The sequence below is a fragment of the Ostrea edulis genome, chromosome 2 (assembly GCF_947568905.1).
Source record: "Ostrea edulis chromosome 2, xbOstEdul1.1, whole genome shotgun sequence".
NCBI lineage: Eukaryota > Metazoa > Mollusca > Bivalvia > Ostreida > Ostreidae > Ostrea > Ostrea edulis.
This window is the reverse complement of record NC_079165.1, coordinates 27,196,161-27,217,912: the sequence shown is the minus strand read 5'-3', so window position 1 is coordinate 27,217,912 and position 21,752 is coordinate 27,196,161. Positions and strand designations below refer to the sequence as shown.

Below are 21,752 nucleotides of genomic sequence, written 5' to 3'. Positions count from 1 at the left end.
AACAGTTAAGAATAATATCACAACTTCTCTCGGTCCATACAAGGTAACAAGTTAATGACTGCATTACAGTCAGTTTTAATATCGCGTATGTCCTCCGTTTGCATCAATTTCAGCCTGAACACGTCTTGTCATAGAGTTCATAAGCGTATTGATGGTAACCTGAGGAATATTGTTCCATTCCTGCAACAAGGCCTGCTCTAAATCCTGGATGGTGGTTGGTGGATTGGGAAGGCGTCTAACTCGTTTATCCAGCTCATCCCATAGATGCTCAATTGGATTAAGGTCTGGTGAGAACGCTGGTCATGGAAGAACATCCACGTTGTTCGTCTGCAGAAATTCCGAGCACACCCTTGCCACATGCGGCCTTGCGTTGTCCTGTTGCAGAGTCAGATTGTGCTGATGGACAAATGGAACAGCCAAAGGAGCAAAGATTTCATCACGATATTTTAGTGCATTCATATTGCCATCAATTACGTGGAGTGGTGTTCGCCTTCCTTAAGCAATACCTCCCCACACCATAACGTTTCCACCACCAAAGCGATCTCTTTCAATTACACAACAGTCTACAAAACCCTCATTCTTCCGGCGATACACACGTGGACGACCATCAGCTCTATACAAGTTGAATTTCGACTCATCTGTGAAGAGAACTTGATGCCATTGTCGTCGCCTCCAAATTCTAGGGTCATTCTGTCTTAACCAATCCATTCGTCCCTGGCGACGTCTCGGCGTTAGTGGATTTCCAATGTATGGACGTCGTGCACGAATTCCAGCTCCTCGCAGTCTGTTACGAACAGTTTGAGCACTTATACGCTGATTTCCTCGTCCAGCAATTGCAGCAGCAGTCTCTACAGCAGTTTTGAATCGACTGCGCAGGTGCTGAAGGCGGATCTGACGGTCCTGCCTGGGAGTGGTAACCCGCGGACGGTCAGTTCTTGGTCTGTCATCTGTGCTTCCCAGCTGGTGGAGACGAACATTTAACCGCCGCACAGTCGATTGATGTACTCCAGATGCAGTTGCAACATCCTGCTGCGTAGCTCCGGCTAGTAGCATCGTTACAGCCCGGTTGCGTTCATCTCTGTTTAGGCGCGGCATTGCGGCATCAAACATGCCATAAAATCTTAAATATGGGTTTGATAGGAGTGTTCGTTGTTTCCCTAAATCCAAAATATTAATGACAATAGACCCCCAATTTACAAGAAATCGTGCAAAACACTCTTTTTATAAACATGATTAACCAAGCTTAAAACATTTCAACACTGGGGTTTGAAAGGGACATGCTGTGTTTCAAATAGGCCACATGTATCCATTGATAGACGTGATAGTTATTCCATGTACTGTTTCAAAATTTCTTTGACGAGTAAAAAATATGCGTTTCTTTTTTTTGTTGAGTATATTATAATATTAATCACAACCACTACCAATATCAACATATATGACATCAAATTACAGCCACTAACAATTCATAAACATTTATAAATATCAATTACAATCACTACTGATATCAACATCTATGACATCAATTTACAGCCACTATTGATCATGATAATCAACATCTTTGATAACAATTACAACCACGACCAATACATCAAAATCGATGATTTCAATAACAACCACTACTGATACATCAACATAAAAAGGTGAAGATAATGAACAGTGATCAATCTCTTAACTCTTATAAGGAATACAAAATAGAGAGTTAGGTAAACACAGATCCCTGGATATACCAGAGGTTGGATGAGGTGCCTAGGAGGAGTAAGCATCCCCTGTCGACCGGTCACACACCCCGTGAGCCCTATATCTTGATCAGGTAAACGGAGTTATCCGCAGTAAAAATTAGTGTGCCAAGAACGGCTTAACAATCGGTATGAAACACGTCAGACAGCATTTGACCCTATGATAGTTTGTATTGACGAACTAGATCGTTATAACGACCATAAAATTTGCGAAATCCTGTCTTTGAACAAGAATGTATAAACCCCTGTAAAATCAACTTGATTGTCAGTTGCCTACCTCGATTTAAAAACTGATCATACGCAGAACAAGCTCAGTGTATCGAATCAGTTAGTAGACATAATCACCATATGCAGGAAAATGGAATATTGCTACATGAATATGGGAAGTTGACGATGGAGAAGCTGAAATCCTCCCGTTTCTCATAGAGTTGAGTTGTTAGTTTGCCGTTAACATCTATGTTCAATAAGAGAGAATGAAACAGATGTGATATCAATTACAACCACCACCAAATACATCAATATCTCATACCTGCAACTTATTTGGTGACAATAGCATAAATGATTTCTCAATAATGCAAACAGTAAATATGTAGGTTCCATGGTGTAGTGGTTATCACGTCTGCTTAACACGCAGAAGGTCGCGAGTTCGAGCCTCGCTGGAACCTATTGATTTTTTTATCCCACATCTTTTCAAATAAAAATAAAATGAAACATACACTGCCTTTGCACCCCGTAGGCAGATTAGTTTTGTATGTGAAGTGATCTGAATAGTTATCTGTTTGTACATTTATAATTCCATCTACACACTTCTTGTGGACATAGAAGAGTGCTCGTTCTAAATTTCATAAATATATGATTGTTTTAATTTTTTCGGTGCAAATACTTAGATACAATTCACATTGGAATTCCGATTGAAATTTTCTGATCATTAAATATTTTGTTGACTAATTAGCGTCTGTAGACACTGGTCTTCCTGAAATGTTCATTGACAAAAAGCAGTATCATAAAAGCATTTCTTTATCGCTACTGACATTAATTTACACAAAACATTATGATCAGAAAATATTGGATTGATTCTGGTACTGTAGAAATGTTTCGAAACAAATTCACTGACAAACAACGATTTTTTTTTACCAGTGTATACATGTAGAAGAAAACATACATGTAAATTTCAACTTTTCTGACCCAGTGGTTCCTCAGAACAAGATTTTAAAAGATATGTCCTATATACCATGATCCTTTATTGTGGCCCCAATCTTTGCCTGAGGGCCATAGTACGAACAAACATAAATCTAGACAACGTCAGGAAGTTTTCGTGTAAAATTCAACTTTCTGGCGCAGGGGTTCTTCAGAACATTTTTAATTGATCCCATGTTACTTTTGTCTTTTCTTGATTATCTCCTCTTTGAAGGCACGAAAGCCCTTCATTTGAACAAGCGTGAATTCCCTTCACCCAAGGATGAGATTTGTCACACGCTTTTTTTTTTAAATTGGCTCAATGGTTGCGGAGAAGATGAAAATGTGAAAAGTTTACAGACAGGCGAACAAAAGGTGTTCAGTAAAACCCACTTCAGCTTTTACTTACCTTTACTGAGCTAATAATACATGTATATATATATATATATATATAGTGGGCTGTTTAAAAAAAACTTCAACTGAACTACAGTACCTAGCCATAAGCGAGAAACCCTAACCTTAAGCCACACTTTATATTTCATCGAAAAGGTTTCTTTTGATAAAATCTTATTGTGAGGTCAATTTAGTCCCAATATTCTCATAATTTTTTCACTTATTATGCACAATTGTTCAAATTTTCTTGCCTTATGATGCTAAGTATATTCTGATATCATGATCATTGAGAATAGTTTATGAAAGCATCAAGGCAAGATTACTGTAATTTTTCAACAAGTTTGTGTCGAACAATTTGAATTTTGCATTTGACGTGTGATTTCACCGCAAGACCTACAGATAAAATTATTTCGAAATTCTGTGAAGTAACCACAAATGATTCTGTATATTTTGATTAAAAATGAGCAACAAGTAATGCTGGAATATCTTCTTTTTTTTTCAAAAGGCATTTTCAATTAAAACGTTAGTGAAAGGTACTGTAAAAAAGCCAATATTTCTATAAAAGTTGGTTGAAAACACTAGGTCTAGAGCAAGGGTATATAGTTTTACATAGGTATGCATGGGAATATTCTTTAAAATATTCTTCTAATGAATTGGAGTATAACTTGTTGTATTGATATGCAGGTATCTGATCATAATACATCATACGACCTCTACAGGTAGATTTAATATCATCTAATATTGACAGCGTGTGTAGGCCTACAAGGGGAAATATTTAAGAAATAGCGAATGGGATTAATGGTCGATTAAAGGGGATCAAAGTTTGACATTGATCTTTTTCTTTAGAATTACTATGAGACAATATGTGTCCAATGAATATGTAAGTTAATTATAGAGTAAATTCACATTTGTTCAGAGCATGATCTCAGGATGTTGCCAAAGGGATTGAAATTTTACATAGGGAAAATTGTTAGAAAATCGTTCTATAAAAAAATAAAAGAATTTTTCTTATTAAATCAATATTGAAGCAGCATCCTGTAGTGTAGATTCAAGGGTTTATTATTTACACCCCTAGGATCAGACTAGGTAATAATTCACAATTAATGTTTTCCATGAGGAAATGCAATTATTCAGGTGATGGATGTGCCTCATGGGACTTTTGTATACGTATCGGTCTTTTCTATTCTTACAAAATGACAAGCAAATACATTTGCTGACTAGCCCAGGAAACATATGGGGAAGCCATGAGTTTATTATACCGACATAAAATGTATCAATATGTAACAAAAACAATATATATTACACTGTATGAACACTATAATGACAACAGTTGTGACTGATAACAACAATGAATTGAGTATCCTAACTATCCTTTCATTAACGACTTGACCGACCAGGAAAAACCAGAAGTAAAAAACTTTCTTATAAGAAAAAATTCTGGGAACCTGTGTCCCATACCATGTCAAAATCAGCATTGCGCGCCGTCTCCATGATGATGCAGGGACTTCGCAATAAAATCTTGAATATGACCAATAGGTGACAAATATATGAAAATAAATGATATATCCCAATAAAGTTAGAACAGTAATAGAACGAATATATGAAAATAAACCATACATTTCTAAAATTGTGTTTCTTTGTCAGGAGGTGGGCTAGAACTGATATCTCGTGCAAGACGAGCACCCCTCGAAAACAAAACTCGTCACTACATGACTCCAAATACAATGGACAATTTTTTTCAAATCTATAAGACAATTATTTCCCGCTAATCTCCGTAATATAAAGTATATATAACATATATATTTATAATGATATAAATGAATTGATTTTAATAAGCATACGTAAACACATAACGGTTCCATGGTGTAGTGGTTATCACGTCTGCTTTACACGCAGAAGGTCACAAGTTCGAGTCTAGCTGAAACCTTCATTTGTGTAAAAAAGTCCAACATAATATAGACTACTGCGTCCCAAAATACTGTGGCTATCACCTTGCCAGCAGATGGTTGCGTCTTGAACTTCTTTGGCCTCGGCGACCCAGGCCCTACCCAATGACGACTCTCAGCGTTATTCTCTGGCTCATAATAATGAAACCAAGTCTCATGTACAGTCACCATATGCAAAAGAAAATCACCTTTTGACCTAAAACACTTCAACAAAGCGCTGCATACTGATGCTCTGGTTGCCATTTGCTCATCGCTAAGGGATTTGGGGACCCAACGGGCTTGCGCATATCTAAACGATCATGTAAAATTGTTGAAATGCTACCATGTGAAATGCCTAATGCCTTCGCTATTTCTTCCTTCTGAATTCGCCTAGCGGAGTATACCAGATCCCGAACTTTCTTACACATTTCTTCGTCGGTGGCATCCAGTGGGCGCCAAGACCTGGCTTCATCTTCTATAGACGTTCTACCGCGTTTGAATTCCCCTACCCAGAATTTAACCTCAGCATAAGATGGTGCAGAAGACCCATAAACATCGGCTAATTCGCCGTGTATTCCTTGCCTGTTTTACCTTTTAAAAACAAGTACTCAACTTTAGATGAAAAGCATGCCTTTTTATCACTAGCCATGTTTGACATTCAATATCTTATTAAAGAATGACTCGATACGCGTGCAATTTTGTAACCAGGTATAAAACATGTATTGAAACAAGACATGACAATCGCGACCGTCTCGGTCAATTGGAAATGGGATAGGCTGGTTACTTATTGACTCGCCCTCGTAGCTTACATACTTCACCTCACCTCACATATGAAACAATATTAAAGTTGCAAGCAGTAACTCTGGATCAAACGTTTCGGAGTTTATTGGCAACATTTCTTAATTGATAAGTATTGATTCTAGTACTTAACGATATAAATACTGCGGTATTCTATGAAAGAAACCATAGTGGTTGACATGTGTAATCTTGCCAAGTTTCAATGACATAATTATTTTGAATTTCCTTGAAAGCCACCGTATCGGTCACCGTATACCCAAAATGTATTTTGTGTGTTTTCCTTAATTGGTCATTGTAGTCTGATCCTGTGTTTAACAACTTATCAATATCTATCAACCTCTCTAATAAAATTTTCAACTTAGAGTTATCATTTCCAGTTATTCTCCATATTCATGTTGATTTTAATCCCTTAATTTAACATTTCAAATACACCATTCCTAGCCCACCATTTGTATAATCTTGCGAACTTACTTTCCGTTTAATTTTGTCAATATTTGACTGCCATATAAAATGAAATAATAACTGATTTGGTTCTTTCAATGTTTTGTCGGTAGGACTGGGTAAGGAAATAAATGAATGATTAAGCTATGATATAAGAAGTGATTTGATAAGTGTAATTCTTCCAACTGGTGTTAGGTTTCTTTTATTCCATTGTTGAATTATTGCCTTCATTTTTACTAATTTTTTGTTATAGTTTAATCTATTCATTTTTGACAGATCCACATTATTGAGAGATATAAACAGCATTCATGTGTTCTTTACCAAACCACTTGAGTGTTGCCCACGTGTTTGTCTTAACATAACACGCGCTATTTTCCCACCAATTCTTGCATCGGTAGACATCTAACTACCATTTAGGGTTTTACACATGATTTAGTTACAAAGAATTTAGTGTGAAAGGTCCTTATTCTTATATCCAAAACATATTGGCACCATCTCTTTCTTTCCGACTACGTGTGACGAAAGCAAGTGCGAAGCATAACTGAGACAAATAAGGCCAAGCGAAATGTTTGAGAGTTAAATGAGTTAAGAATTAACTTAAAATGTTGATCCATTCCTTTAATCTAGGATGAAATTAAATAGTTTACTTTGCTATTTTACATATCTCTATTATAAACCATGTTACTTTGGAAACTAAATATCAATACGCATGAATCTTTAATATTTTTCAAAGAGAAATGCAATTCATCAGTCAGGTGAGCAATATGGCTCATGGACCTCTTGTACAAGTATCGAGTTTGATAGTAATAATCTAAATGATATAGAATTATTAAACATACATCAATGGTTTCATAGTGTAGTGGTTATCACGTCTGCTTCACACGCAGAAGGTCGCGAGTTCGAGCCTCGCTGAAACCTTCGTTTTTTTCTCTCTCGTTAACTTCCTATCTTTCCGACCATCAATGCAATTAAACCTAAGAAGTCTCTCTATGCTGCTTGCAGAGTCTTGATTGGATACTTTTTCGATATATTGTGGTGTAATCCTAAAGGAGATTTCTATAAGCACATAAAAGTATTAGAAGACCGTAGCACCTACAAATGATAACATAAGCTGGCTGGCTAACATCTACCCACTATGACGTAAAGTAGACATGAGTCTGATGAACGGGCTAACCTCTATCCACTATGATGCAAATGTATCAGTGATAAACTCCATATCATCTTAGAACTGCTGATACATTGACATCTATGACGTCAAATTACAACCTCTACCGATATCAACAATAATGACACCAAATCACAACCACTAGGGATATCAAATTACAGCCACTAATGATATAAAATTACAGCCACTAGCAATAACAAATTACAGTCACTAGCAATTCATTAACATTTATGAATATTAATTACAAGCACTACCGATATCAGCATCTATGACATCAAATGACAGACACTAACGAGACATAAACATTTATAAATATCAATTACAATCACTACCGATATCAACATCTATGGCATCAAATTACAAAAACCAAAGGTCATGATAATCAACATCTTTGATAACAATTACAACCACGACCCAATCGGAACACGCTCGGCCTTTTAAAAAAAAACCTCGGATTTAGACGGCGGATGAATTCGGTGATTTCCTTAAAAACACGTGACGTAACAAAAAACATGGCAGCTCCCATGTGTGTTTGCGGCCATGAGAAAAAAAGCAAATATTATGGCATATTTAGTAAAAAGGCGGAGTTGTTTTATGTAAGGGACAACATTCAAAATTTATTCCGTTCTGACATTAACTTTAATCTACTTCACGACTATGTTGTATGTGAATTTTGTTTAAAATTGCTTAACAAAGTGTCCGATATCCGAAAAAATATTTTGAGTATTGTGAATTCTGGATCGCCGATCCACAAATCGGGTAAGAGATCAGCTGAAACCCCACCTTCGCAGTTAAAGCGAAAAACAGTTTTAAAAGAATTGATTTCTCCTGTGGAAAAGCTGAGTGTTCACAAGAGACAAACAGTGTCGGAAAGGTTGGAAAGGTACATGTAAAGAAGTTACAAACAGTTTATATTTTTTTTGAAAAAGGCCTTATATAAATATATGTAGTAGTATTAGTTACTTCGCAGACTTGCTTGGCATTTAAATGGACCGTGGATATCGGCCTGGGTAGCTCAATTGATAGAGCACTCATCTTGAGTTCAAGGGGTCCCAGGTTCTATGGGCGGTCCAACCACATATTTTTCTTTTCAGTCCACTTCCTATTACTTTGGCGCTCCAATATTTGTACCGATGAAATACTGTTATGGTGGCAAGTCTCGGAGGATTTTATTTTAAGATAACTTGATCCATAAACATGTAGACTTTATGTGTGCATTCCCAATCATTTATTTATCATTACATGTACTATGATTTTTGTGTTATTATATTAGCTCACCTGAATGGTTCAAGTAGCTTTTCTAATCACAATTTGTCTGTTGTCTGTCCGTCTGTCATAAACATTTTACATTTCTGACTTCTGCTCTGAAACCACGGGGTCAATTTCAAACCACACTTGCTAAGAAGCATCAATAGGGTATGGGGTCATGAGGATTCAAGTTAATTCAAATATGATGTCCCTGGCCCTTAGAGTTCTGTACTTAGGGGCAAAAAGGGTAAAACAAAAAAAAAGAGTACCATTTCTTTAAAAAAAACTGTTTGCAGCTGACCTAGGGGTCCATAAAGGGTTTCAGAGTTTGACATCGGCTTATATAGGAAGTAATACACTAATGTATGTAATACAAAACAAATCTTCTGATGTAAAATTGTGTGGTGGAATGGCTTGATATTTTGCATGAAACTTCCTAGTAACAAGGCAGGTTGAGTTTTTTCTTCAAATTGACGTAGAGGCCAGAAAGGGTGGGCCCTGGGGGGTTCAAAATTTGGTATAATCTTAATACTGTACAGCAAAAGATATAAAAATGTTCTCTTTTGAAATTACATTTGTAGTAAGAAGGATTATATATTTTGCATGAAGCATTTTAGCAACAAGAAATGTCAAATTATTTAAGGGAAACTAACTCGTTGACTATAGGGTATGTAGGGTGTGATGAAAGTTTAACAAGGTCTCATATATAGGAAAAGATAAAATGTCTTCAGTGAAAGTATGAGTTGATTCAGGTGATGGCCATGGGCCTATGTGTTTAAAATATAATTCATATATAGGTCAGTTGAAAAGTTAAAGATTGGATGCGCAGTCTCAAGTCAACACTGCAGACCATTAGAAACAACAAAGACAGCTTGCAAGAGACTGCCATTTACCCTTGACCATTCGTACACTCCGAAAGACACAGAAGATGTAAAACAAAAAATCAAGGATGTGGTGGATGAAGATGTTTTAAGCTGCATTACAAACCCAGTGTTTGACAGGTGAAATTACTTGCTAGGAAATAGTGTGAATGTTTATTTGTTTGCTGTTCTTATTCTGCTTTTGTTTTGTTTTCTTATTTGATGTCTTGATAGTATCTCACTATCTCTGTGTATACATGCTACTGTCATACATTAGTGATCATTGCCTACATAAAGTGTAATATAGGGGATGATTTTAATTAAGAATAATGTTTTCATTTTTATTTTGTCAGATCTCAAACCTGCATGTATACACAGTCTTTTTGAAAACTTATTCAAGACACATATTTGTTCAATAAAATGTTTAAGGAGAGGATAATACAAACATGGTAGTCCGTTTGGTGTTATAAGGATAGCAAAATATTTTTTGTTTATATTATTGTCAGGGGGAGAAAAATATTGTCATAGCCACTGGCCTCTTAGGACAAATAAGAAGTGATAATGACCACTGTGGGGTTTAACTTGTATTCTTAATTGTTAGTTCATTAAATTCATTTCAGATATTTGCATGAATTATGTAAAGTTTATTCATGTTTTTAACATCATTTACTCACATCTGATCGAAAATGATAAATCACCACAAGAAGAAATTTACTTGTCACAAGGGACAAGTGACCATTGACATTCACTCACTCCTTCCCAACTTTTACTTGTCCAGGACAAGTGGTGGTATACTTTTTTCTCATCTAGATTTTATTTTTGTTATTGTTAAAAATACTTTGTTTCACTTGTTTTATATTTCAGTTTGTTTGATACCAAAAATCTTCTTTTTTTTGTGCAAAGAAGCATCATCGAGCAGTACTCTTCAAAAGATGTATTATTAATTTGTAAGTTTATTATGTAGTTGTTTTTATTTTCATACTAACTACAGACTTTAATTCATGGGGTTTTTTTTGGAATGTTTTCAACAAGTTGTTGAGAACACCAGGTTCAAATCCTGGAAACCCATTTACAAATACTAACTGTTTCTCTTTGATTAGTCAATGCAAACAATTTTTTTTTCTAATGAATAAAAAAAAACCAGTCATGGTTTTCTTATAAATTTTGACTATTGTATTTAATATTATCTCATTTTGGAATTAAAAATTGGTATTTTACATATTTACAGTCAGTGTTTACGAGTCAATGATGAGCTGAACAGGATCGTTCAAGGAAGAAAGAGTATACTATTGAAAAAAACCTCAGATGTTTTACAAGGATGTAATATATTTTCAGCCTGTGTAATAGAAATGAACAGCAGTTGTCCACTTCTACTTAAAATTTTAATCAGCAGTTTAGGAAGATATGACACTGTTGAGAAGAAAATAGCAACACTAGCTACTATTTATGGTATGATCATCCACAGCAGGGATCATCTAGCATCTGCTATTCAGCGATTTTACTCTTCCTTGGCCATTCGTTATCATGCAGACAACAAGGTATTTTACTGTTTTATATCCACTCAAAGTTTAGCAGGGCAGAAGGGAAACACCAGCTGGGCATATGGACAGAAGGAAATATTGACAGGGCACATATGCATTTTGTCTTTTGACATAATTAATGTTCTAGATAAAAGTGTAAGCAAAAAATTTCTGAAACATTAAAAATATCATTGTTAGGGCCCAAGGGCTCTGAAGCGTCAAATATTTAACATTTCAACTTATCTGGAGACAATTGAAGCAACAATTTTTTTATTGGAAATTTGTTTCAAACAGGGTGTCAAGTCCCTATTTATTCCTTATTTTCCTATAAACTTGAAGGTTCCTATATTTTCCAAATATGTCATTAAAATCCCTATAAAGCCCTATATATCCACAAAAAAATGACAGTCCTATTTTCAAAAATGATAAAAAAAAAAAAAAAAAGAAGAAAAAAACCCAAAATCTAGGAGCTGATGCTAGATTGATATTTAATTAGATTGTTATGAAGAGAATAACTATTTTATACGAAATGTGTATTGGATGGAAAACTGTCCACATCTGAAAGGATTTTGTCTTTGTTTTTGTTTAATATTATTTCTTATCCAGTAAGATACTATGCTTGCTAGATTTTTGTGCAGAAACAATAAACTTTTATACAAATTCTTTAATAAAAACCCAATTTATTCCTTTAAATCTGCTGTAAAAATCCCTATATTTGCCCTATAAACTGCAACAACAAAATCCTAAAATCCTATATTTTTTAGACCAAAAGTGGCTTGGTCCCCTGATCAAATGATAAGTTAAAGGGTTATTTAAGAAAGAAACATTGATTATAAAGTAAATTAGACAAAAGTATCAATATCAAACTTTGAACAAAATATACATTTAAACAATAACTGATTCTGCAAAAAGAGTCAAGATAAAAAACATATAAACTAGTTGTTTGGTAAGTGCAAAAAAGGACCCAGTGAAATATGAACCACCAAATTTAGTTTGTATGTTTTTACTATACAAGCTCAAATAAAAAAAACTACAAGCTCAATTCTATTATATTTACATATATATGAATGCTCACTCCACCCATGCATTTGATGTCACCATAAATTTTGATGGTTGGATAATCATATCACTTTTTTACAATCATGTTACCTGTAGAGATTGTAATTTAATAAAACAATAAGCATACATGTATGCGTATAAATATTTATGGACTTCATTTCATAATCGTCACCAGCTGCCAAAGAAATATTGAGTTTTTCAACTGTCAAAGCTTTTGGAAAATTTGGATTTGGTTTTGCAAAATAATTTAGGTTAGAACAATCTAAGAATGTGTGTTTTCATCCATGGTTTTGCAGACACAAATTGTGAGTACATGTGTATCACCAAATCTCACATAATCTATAAAAAAAATTCAGCTGATGCAAAGATTGAATCAAGTGCACATAACAATGTCAGATTCTTCAAAGATCAATTTAATCAAGGAATTTGGAGGTGATTTGGAGGAGAATTTGATTAAAGACTTGGCTCGAGGCAAGACTGGCAAGTTTAATGGGGACAACTTAGATATCAGAGTAAATACAAATGACATAAGGATGTCAAACAGAAACAAAGATTATCATTTTTTTGCATCAAATTTTGTCATAGACAGAGTTATCCCTGATGTGTCCGTTGAACAGGTGCCAGTTGATTTGGATGCATCCACACCCTGTGTTGATAAATTTGTTCCTAATGACAGTGAAATTTCTATCTATAAAGACACTTTGAAAGTTTTGCTTGGGAGGGTAATGGCGGAGCATATTTCCGGATTCACATGGTTTTCAAAAGTAATTCCAGATCACATCCACCACATTTATGAAGAGGAGATGGCCCAACCTTCAAAAGTACACTCCTTACCACTTTCCTTGAACAATGAGTGTTCTTACGAAGGATGTCTTCATATACTCCAAGAATATACTGAAATGATCAACAGATGGTATCGCAAAGCAGGCAGAGGTGCGGCTCATATCAGAATTTACATTTTCAATTTTCCATTCTAATGCACATCCAAATGGCATGCAGTATTTTAAAATCTTTTTGATGTGGTAATTTGTATTGTTATAGCAACTGCCATCTAACAAACCAAGAGATTCATGAGTAAATTCATTATGTGAATGTGTTTGGTTGATTTATGTAAGAAAAATATGCCAATGATGTCAATATGTATACATATAGGTATGAAAATGCTATTTCAAAATATATTGAGTCTTAATTGGACCAATTTTTTTTTGGCAGTTAATGAGTTGGACAAACTGCAAGTGCCTGTTGGTGGAGACCAATTGACAAGAGTGAGGTTTCAAGGTGCTAAATCCTTGCGTGCAGGATGTCATACATATCAGGAACGTTTCGAACAACTTCATCCCATGATTATAGAATTGTTCCACACATTGCAGGATTTTTTGGAGGTATTTCATTGACACTGCAAAAGTAGATGCTCAGACCAATAAGATTTACCCTAGTCTGTTTGTCACTTTTTATTTCCATTTAATGGCTTCAGTCTTCTTCAAATGATTGATCTAACTTTGTAAAATGTTATTGCTGACTATAAAATACACACTTAGTGACCTTGAACTTGACAGTCTAAGGACATCCACATATTTTACTTTTTATGTCCATGTTGACTTCAAGTTCAAAAGCAGGTTTCATGTAGATATATGTATCATGTCTATATTTTCCTACATAGCTTTCAATTAAGTAACTTGAACCAACTGAAGTCAAATTTTGGAAATGTTTTTAAAAGCTTTTTCTTTAATATGAGTTGAGTTTTTTTAACAGAAAATGTGCAAGAAGTTTCTAAAGCTTAACGATGGAAGAGATGAAGGCACTTTGGCCCACATTAAAATTAATATTCAGAGATGTAATGTCAACGGAAATGTGAAAAGCAGATTCAAGGTATATTTACTGTTTAATTAAGAATAAAAAAATTCAGGGCAGGCTCATTTCTTTTAGGGTTGGCAGGGATGATAAGTGGCCTTAAATAACAATTTATTTTTCTGTTGGCTTTTAGAAATAGTACGTACAGTGTTTATTCTCTTTTAATTATATAGGCACATGAAGATTTTGTTGTCTGTGTTGGCCATGCATACCTCTTGACTTACATCATGAAAAAATTTCAAATGACTGCTTTGACTGATAAACCAGTACACAGCAATTTACCGGACAACATCAACAACCTTCACATGAAAAGAAAAGAAGAGGTTTTTCATATGCTTATGGATGAAATTGTTGCTGATATATATATTCCATTTAAATCAGAGGTTGGTTAACAGATATTCCTTGATAAAATGTTTATAGCATACATATACTGACTACATGTATATGATAAAATGTTAACATATATGTTTTGACTGATTATGTTGACCCGACAAGACACAATTAAACCAAACAGGCATGGTTAGAAAAATACAATAAAAGCACTGCAGTTTATATGTCAGCTTTTTGTATTAAACTAGGCCATGCACTTTCCAAATAGTTCACATCAATTGATCTTCCTACTCAAAGCTACTTTTATTTTGTCTCATTGTATCAAACTAAACACAGTATGAATTAATGCAATTCTTCACAAAATGCAGTTTTAATTTTCATTTATAAGATATATTTACATATGTAACTATTTATTTTTAAGGAACCAAAGGAGATCAACATCTGTGTACAAGTTGCGGGCCAAATTCTGCACGTACTTTCTGAAATTGATGAAGAATATGTTACAATCCCAATCGTCATGAATAACGCATTAATTCATATCAAGGTTCCACTGACTAAAGTGAAAGAAGGCTGCAAAGTGAGCATAAATGGAGTTGAGCTGAAGCTCAAAAGTGTCATTGAAAACCAAGGACAACAAGATGATTTGTACAATTATGTTAACAATTATTTGCAGTGGTACTTTGTAATTATGCAACTGCAAGATGCAATTCATGAAGGTGACATTACCCGCACAAATGTGGTTTTGAAAACAATGACCCCATTTTTCTATTCCCATTCTGTTTTGTCGAAGTACTTCACAGAGTGCATAGACTACATTCTCAAAACTGAAATCATCCTGCCTCCAAGTCTGTCGCTTCAAGTCCGTGCAGGTTCTTTTGTGAACATTCATGGTGGCATGGGAAAAAACAAAGCGGCTGACATGCACAAAGAAAATGAAGTAAAGCTTCTAAAAGACCTTATACGAGGCTTAGGTGCTAATAAGACTGAAAAATCTATCATTGCAATGTCAAAGGCTGCACCTGTGATATCAAGCATTGCCAATAACTTTGATACCATGCTATCAATGAAAAAGATTACTACAAAACACAAAAAAGGTCTTCCACAGAGGACATTCAGGCAATAATCCAAATTCTACAAAAGAATTCTCCTTGGCATGTAACACATAGAAATTTTTCTGCTTTTAATGGCATTGACAAATCACCATTTGGCTTTAACTTGTGTGTATTCAAGACAACGGTACAAAACACTGTAAAAAGGCTACTGCGAGATGTTCCTGAACAACCTGAAGATGCTACCGAAGATGATAATCAAAATGATTCGTCAGATTCAAATGATGAAATTTAGAGTGCTAAGGCCATATTCAAATATATATTTGTTTCCCCTTTCCTGATCTTAAATTTTATTCAGTATGTAAATAGATTTTTTAATGGAATGAAATGTTAAAAACAAAGATAGTTTGGTATTGTATATCCCTTCAAAAGTTATGCAGGACAGTTATATAATTTTGACTTCTTGTAGAGATACATGCACTTCCTTTGCACTAATATAAGGATACCGGTATCTTCTTAGTAGCAATACACATACTGAAGACAAGTATGCTACTGTATTGTTTCTGTTGGAAAAGGGGAAATAAATACTACATGTATTATTATCGTTATCATCGTAAATTATTATGGCTAAGACTCATGTATATTGCAAGTGTTTTCTCAAGCTGTAGAACAATGAGACTGTGACAATGCTGCAATTCTTATACATTATCAATATATATGTCTTGCAATTTATTTGAATGTAACACATTTATAAACATTTATAATGAAAGTGAAATTTACATATGAATTGCATTAAAGATTTTTTTAGTAAATGCATGAACATTTATGTAAGTCTTTGAACTCTGCAGTTACTACAACATTTATCTGCTGGACCAACAAACAACATTTCTTCAAATCCGAAATACTTCAGGATGTGCAGTCTTAAACAAGTGTCATTATTTTTACATAACTTGACCACAGCATCGGATAAACCCTTTCTGTTGTGCGCAATGTCATTATTGTTGTAATAAAGAGTAGCTGTGCATGGCTGGCCACTTCTACCAGCTCTCCCAATTTCTTGGAGATACTTTTCTAAGGTAGTTGGGGGCCTACAATGAATGATTCTCGTAATGCAACGTGCATCTAGACCCATTCCTAATGCGACAGTCGCAAATATTAACCGCAGTTTGGGATTTTCACTCTTCAGCTCAGATATGATATGGTTTTTCATTGTTTCGGTGTAGTCTTTGTGAAACTGTGCAAAAATTCTATTCTCTGGGATTGCTTCACCGATATACTGAGAATCTTTTAATTCACAGTTAATATATTGATAAAAGTACCCAAACACTCTAGACTTTCAACATAAACAACTGTCACTGGAAAATTAAGTTTCTTTTCTTTAAGTTCCTCACATAATGGTTCAATAATGGCATCTAATTTCTTTATTTTGGTAATGTTCGGGGGACGTACCAATTTTTCGATAAAAATATTGGGTCTGTCTGGATTAACTCTTATTATGGTCGGATCCTTGTATAGCAGCACTTACACAGAATATTGATCGATTCCTCGGTAGCTGTTGCTATGAGTGACAGATGAGCAGCATGGGGAAAAAGACAGGTCAACTCTCCCAACCTCTTAAACATTGGTCGAAATTCTTCTCCCCTAAAATACATATTTTCTTCTTCAAATTTTAACATTTCTGGTGTATAATTCAAGTAGGAATGAATCTATACATGTATATTCATGGAAAATTATATCTCCTGTTCTGTAATAGCAAGTCGAAATTAATAAAATTTTACTGATAAAGACTGCATTAGGATCTCTGATATAATTATTTCATCTCACCATAAAACTTATCGTCTGCAAGGTAAATAAGCATATAATTTAGCATAAATATTCACTCCATGCAGAAAAGGACAAGAGGCCCATCAGGCCACATCGCTCACCTGAGTCACATTGGCTCATATTTAAAGATTTTTCCTATATATTCACATGTAAAACTTTGATCCCTATTGTGATCCCTACTCGCGGGGGCCATGTTTTTTTTCAAAATTGAATCTGGACTAGGTCAGGAAGCTTTCTTGTGAATGTGAACTTTTCTGGCCCAAAGATTTTTCAGAAGATTTTAATGATCTTCCCTATATATTTGTATGTAAAAATTGATCCTCTATTGTCTCCTACCCCCGGGGGCCATCATTTTTACAAACTTGAATCTGCACTATGTCAGGAAGATTTAATATAAATTTCCACTTTCCTGGCCTTGTAGTTTTTGAGAAGAATATTTTTAAAGATTTTCCAAATATGTTTTATACTAAATTTTAAAAAAATTGGAATGATAGTTATCAAGAAGAAGTTAAAAATACATCTATTGTTCATACATTTAATAACTGACCATTTTCACCCCACCCTGATACCAAAACCCCTACCCCTGGGATCATAAAATTTACATATTTTGGTAAAGGACTACCTGTTCTTTCTAAATATCTATTTACTTTCAATTTAGTATCAATAGCACTAAAAAAGATGTTATTTAAGTGTTTTACACATAAACACTATAAAGTTTGGCCCCGCCCTGGGGTCAGAACCCCTACCAACCCCGGGATCATAAATTTTGATCATCGTCATTTAAATATTTTCAGTGAATGGAGCCAAGGAATCAACAAAGAATTGAAGAAATTAATCCATGGAAGGAAGGGTGTCCTTCTCAAGAAAGGTGTAGACATTTTGCAGGGATGCAACATTTTTAATGATTAAAGGAGATGTTCATTTTGAGGAGTTTTGACTTAGATCTGTTGAACTGATTTATCTTATCTTAAATTGACTCTAACTCTTATTTTGTAAATTTGTATTTAAAATGGATACTTAGATTATGAAGACGGTGTGAGTGAGTTTCTTACCATTCCTCGATCATGTGAACTTCATCAATTGTTACACAACAGACATACTCCTAGTAGATTTTGGACCGGAGAATCCTACCAATCTGTTTGGTAAATATTGCCTCTGGATGACTGTACAAAATCTCAACATCACCATCTATGATGCACTGCATATCTTTTGTAACCAGCTTAAAAACAACAAATGAGCAAAAACTATTTTCATTGGCTATTCAACTCAGAAGAGAACTTGTGGGCAGATTTATTAATTATGTATGTTTGATGTCACATATTGTATTGTGTGCTTGGTTATGCCTTGTTAATTGAAATACTCTTGTATCGATTGGCATCTCTTCGTTTTGTTGGTGCAATTATTATTTTCCCCTTTTATTTTGGGACTCTGAAAAAAAGTATTCTACATAAAGTTGAAGCATCTTTGTCCACCATGACCAGAATTTAAATGCAATCTCATTATATATAAAAGATTGCAAATAAATGATCCTGGTGATGTTTGTATTCTGTGGCATTGTGTAATACCCGACATAAACTGCAGCTCTTCAATAATGTAAAGTATTTTCTGGTTATTAGATAGAAGGGGAAAACATGTAGAAAGAGGATAATATATAAATAGAGTGCATTAGAAAGATCAACTGTAGGCCCGTTCTAACTCCTCGCATACACACATGCAGTCAGAAAATTTCAATGAAAGAAAAGTTAATTTGAGCATTTTCTCTACCTTCGAAACAGATTCGTCGTCATCCGCAGAACGACATCCAGTGCCTTCAAAGTTAAGGCATAAAGCCTTCACCGGAACACTTCTAGTATACCGGTCCCCAAAATATGGCGCTAAAATGTGTGCCGCCGAAGGCGGTTTTGTATATATATACGATCGCGTTAGCGATCAGTAAAATCGATAAAACGAAAAAAAATCACAAAAATAACCCCAAATTCGAATTCCTTGTTAAAAATGAAGTTTAAAAAACTGTTTTTTAAATCAGTTTTTTAAATCCGAAATGAAAAATAATGCAAGAAGACGTACATTTTTTGTTCCAAAATAAATGGAATCCGTTGTTGAGCAAAAGGGTCACGTGCGCTTTGTATACGTAATTCTCATGAATATTTTTATGATACGACGTCACTGGTGTTGATGTAAACAAACTGAACAGCTGATTTGCGATGAAAATGCCTCTAAAAACTGAATTTTTTTTAATTTGTCCTGATGCAAGAGAGCTGATTCACTAGGATTATCTGTTTTGATAAATTTGGACGGCAAAATATGTGGCAACGGGAAATTTGGATTAAAGGATTCGTCATATTCAAGCGACGGATTTATATGGAGATGTTCTAACCAAAATTTCCATCAGGACTGGTAGCTGGTTTGAAAAGCACAAATTAACGCTGGAAAAAGTTCTGTTAATAACATATTTCTGGGTATACAAAGCTAGTAAAAGTTTTGTGAGACACGAACTTGAAATTGCAAGTCAAACTGTTGTTGATTGGTATAATTATTCCAGAGAAGTGCATGCATATTTAAGAGAAGAATTCAGACAAAATAGGAGGAGTGGGATTTTTATTTTTTTTTGAAATTGACGAATTTGGTAAAAGAAAATTTCACAAGGGACGGTGTCTGGGTTTTTGGTGGCACTGAAAGGGAGACGAAAAGGTGCTTTTTTACAACAGTGGTAGATCGAACACGAGAAACTGTGCTTGAAATAATAAAAACCAAGATATAGCCCGGTACAACTATAAAAAAAAATCTTACAGACTCAATAAATCTGTATATGACCCTCTCGATACTCGTACCCAACCTTACTTCGGAACCCATGATTGCCAAACAACGACTAGTTCTTCAACCCCTCGGTCTGATTAATGCAAACAACAGCTTATAGATGATTTTAGGTTGTAAGGTAAGATAATTTTAACTACATTTGGCTTGTCGGGGGCTGCCGCCCCCAAGCCCCCGCTTAGTATACTCAAACGCCGTCGGGCTTTTATTTTTATCGCACGATTTTCATTGCTCAGCATCCGAGGCGAAAATGCAAATGGCGGCGTGTTTACATTCCGCTTAGCAACGGCAAGGGAAATAACTGTTCATGCACAGTCGCGTGCTTCTGGGGACCGGTATATTAGAAACTTCCCCCTTCACCCCCTTAGAAGTGAGAAAAGCCACCTGGTCCACAGTAATTGACGTCAGGGGTCCAATGACGAGTACAATTCCTGCTCTATCCCTTTCTCCTTGTAAAAACCATGGAAGAAGTTGATAAATTGCACTTTTCCCATACCCGGTTGGCAATACACTAATGCAGTCTCGCTTCTCCCATATATATCTAAGTGTTTCCAATTGTTTATCTTTCAAAGAAAACTCAATTCCAAGTTTGCTGCGAGCAAATTCGAGTCTCTCCTCCATTATCAAAGAACTATTTGCGGAGTAACTTCCGGCAAACAATTTAAGAAGAATTTCTTCTGTTTGCTTACGAGGTTATTTGTCGATTACGGAAATGGCCGAGTTGTTACGATTGAACCACGACCAATACATCAAAATATATTATTTCATTAACGACCACTGCTGATACATCAACATAAAAAGGTGAAGATAACAAGCAGTGATCAATCTCTTAACTCCTGTAAGGAATACAAAATAGAGAGTTGGGTAAACACGGACCCCTGGATATACCAGAGGTAGGATGAGTTCCCTAGGAGGAGAAAGCATCCTCTGTCGACCGGTCATCCCCGCCGTGAGCCCTATATCTTGATCAGGTAAACGGAGTTGATTACTGTGCTAAGAACGGTCTGACAATCGGTATAAAGCACGTTAGACACCATATGACCCAATGATAGGTTGTATTGGCAAAGTAGATAGTTATAACGACCATAGAATTTGCGAAATGCTGTCTTTGAACGAGAATATTGAAACCCCTGTAAAATCAACTTGATTGTCAGTAGCCTACCTCGCTTTAAAAACTGATCATACGCAGAACAAGCTCAGTGTATCGACTAAGTTTGGAGACATAATCACCATATGCAGGTGAACATAGAATATTGCTACATAATCATGGGAACCTGACGGTAGAGAAGTGAAATCATCCCGTTTGTCATAGAGTTGATTTGTTAGTTTGCCGTTAACATCTATGTTCAATAAGATAGCATGAAACAGATGTGATATCAATTACAACTACCACCGATAGATCAATATCTCATACTTCCGACTTATTTGGTGGCAATAGCATAAATGATTTCTCAATAATGCAAACAGTAAATATGTAGGTTCCATGGTGTAGTGGTTATCACGTCTGCTTAACACGCAGAAGGTCGCGAGTTCGAGCCTCGCTGGAACCTAATATTTTTTCCC

The 21,752-nt window shown here is 35.2% G+C and overlaps 2 protein-coding genes, 1 long non-coding RNA gene and 3 other non-coding genes across 6 annotated transcripts; 5 read left to right on the top strand and 1 right to left on the bottom strand.

Moving 5' to 3' along the window:
• The first annotated feature begins 2,328 nt into the window (after positions 1–2,328).
• Trnav-aac (transfer RNA valine (anticodon AAC)) lies at positions 2,329–2,401 on the top strand. Its single transcript has one exon. It is a non-coding gene; the product is annotated as a tRNA-Val (tRNA).
• A 4,913-nt stretch (positions 2,402–7,314) lies between these two features.
• Positions 7,315–7,387, top strand: Trnav-cac (transfer RNA valine (anticodon CAC)). Its single transcript has one exon. It is a non-coding gene; the product is annotated as a tRNA-Val (tRNA).
• A 5,314-nt stretch (positions 7,388–12,701) lies between these two features.
• On the top strand, positions 12,702–14,216 carry LOC125676498 (uncharacterized). Its single transcript, XM_048914356.2, has 3 exons — positions 12,702–13,254; positions 13,534–13,703; positions 14,074–14,216. The coding sequence occupies exons 1-3, from the start codon at positions 12,711–12,713 to the stop codon at positions 14,209–14,211; spliced, it is 852 nt and encodes a 283-aa protein (XP_048770313.2). The 5' UTR covers positions 12,702–12,710; the 3' UTR covers positions 14,212–14,216.
• Positions 14,217–14,391: 175 nt separating this feature from the next.
• Positions 14,392–15,700, top strand: LOC125673176 (uncharacterized). The gene is made up of 2 exons (XM_048909598.2): positions 14,392–14,555; positions 14,924–15,700. The coding sequence occupies exons 1-2, from the start codon at positions 14,400–14,402 to the stop codon at positions 15,623–15,625; spliced, it is 858 nt and encodes a 285-aa protein (XP_048765555.2). The 5' UTR covers positions 14,392–14,399; the 3' UTR covers positions 15,626–15,700.
• Positions 15,701–16,382: 682 nt separating this feature from the next.
• LOC125673166 (uncharacterized) lies at positions 16,383–19,510 on the bottom strand. The gene is made up of 3 exons (XR_008800586.1): positions 19,140–19,510; positions 18,428–18,594; positions 16,383–17,192 (listed from the first exon to the last, which is right to left on the bottom strand). It is a non-coding gene; the product is annotated as an uncharacterized LOC125673166 (long non-coding RNA).
• A 2,156-nt stretch (positions 19,511–21,666) lies between these two features.
• Positions 21,667–21,739, top strand: Trnav-aac (transfer RNA valine (anticodon AAC)). Its single transcript has one exon. It is a non-coding gene; the product is annotated as a tRNA-Val (tRNA).
• The last annotated feature ends 13 nt before the right edge of the window (positions 21,740–21,752 follow it).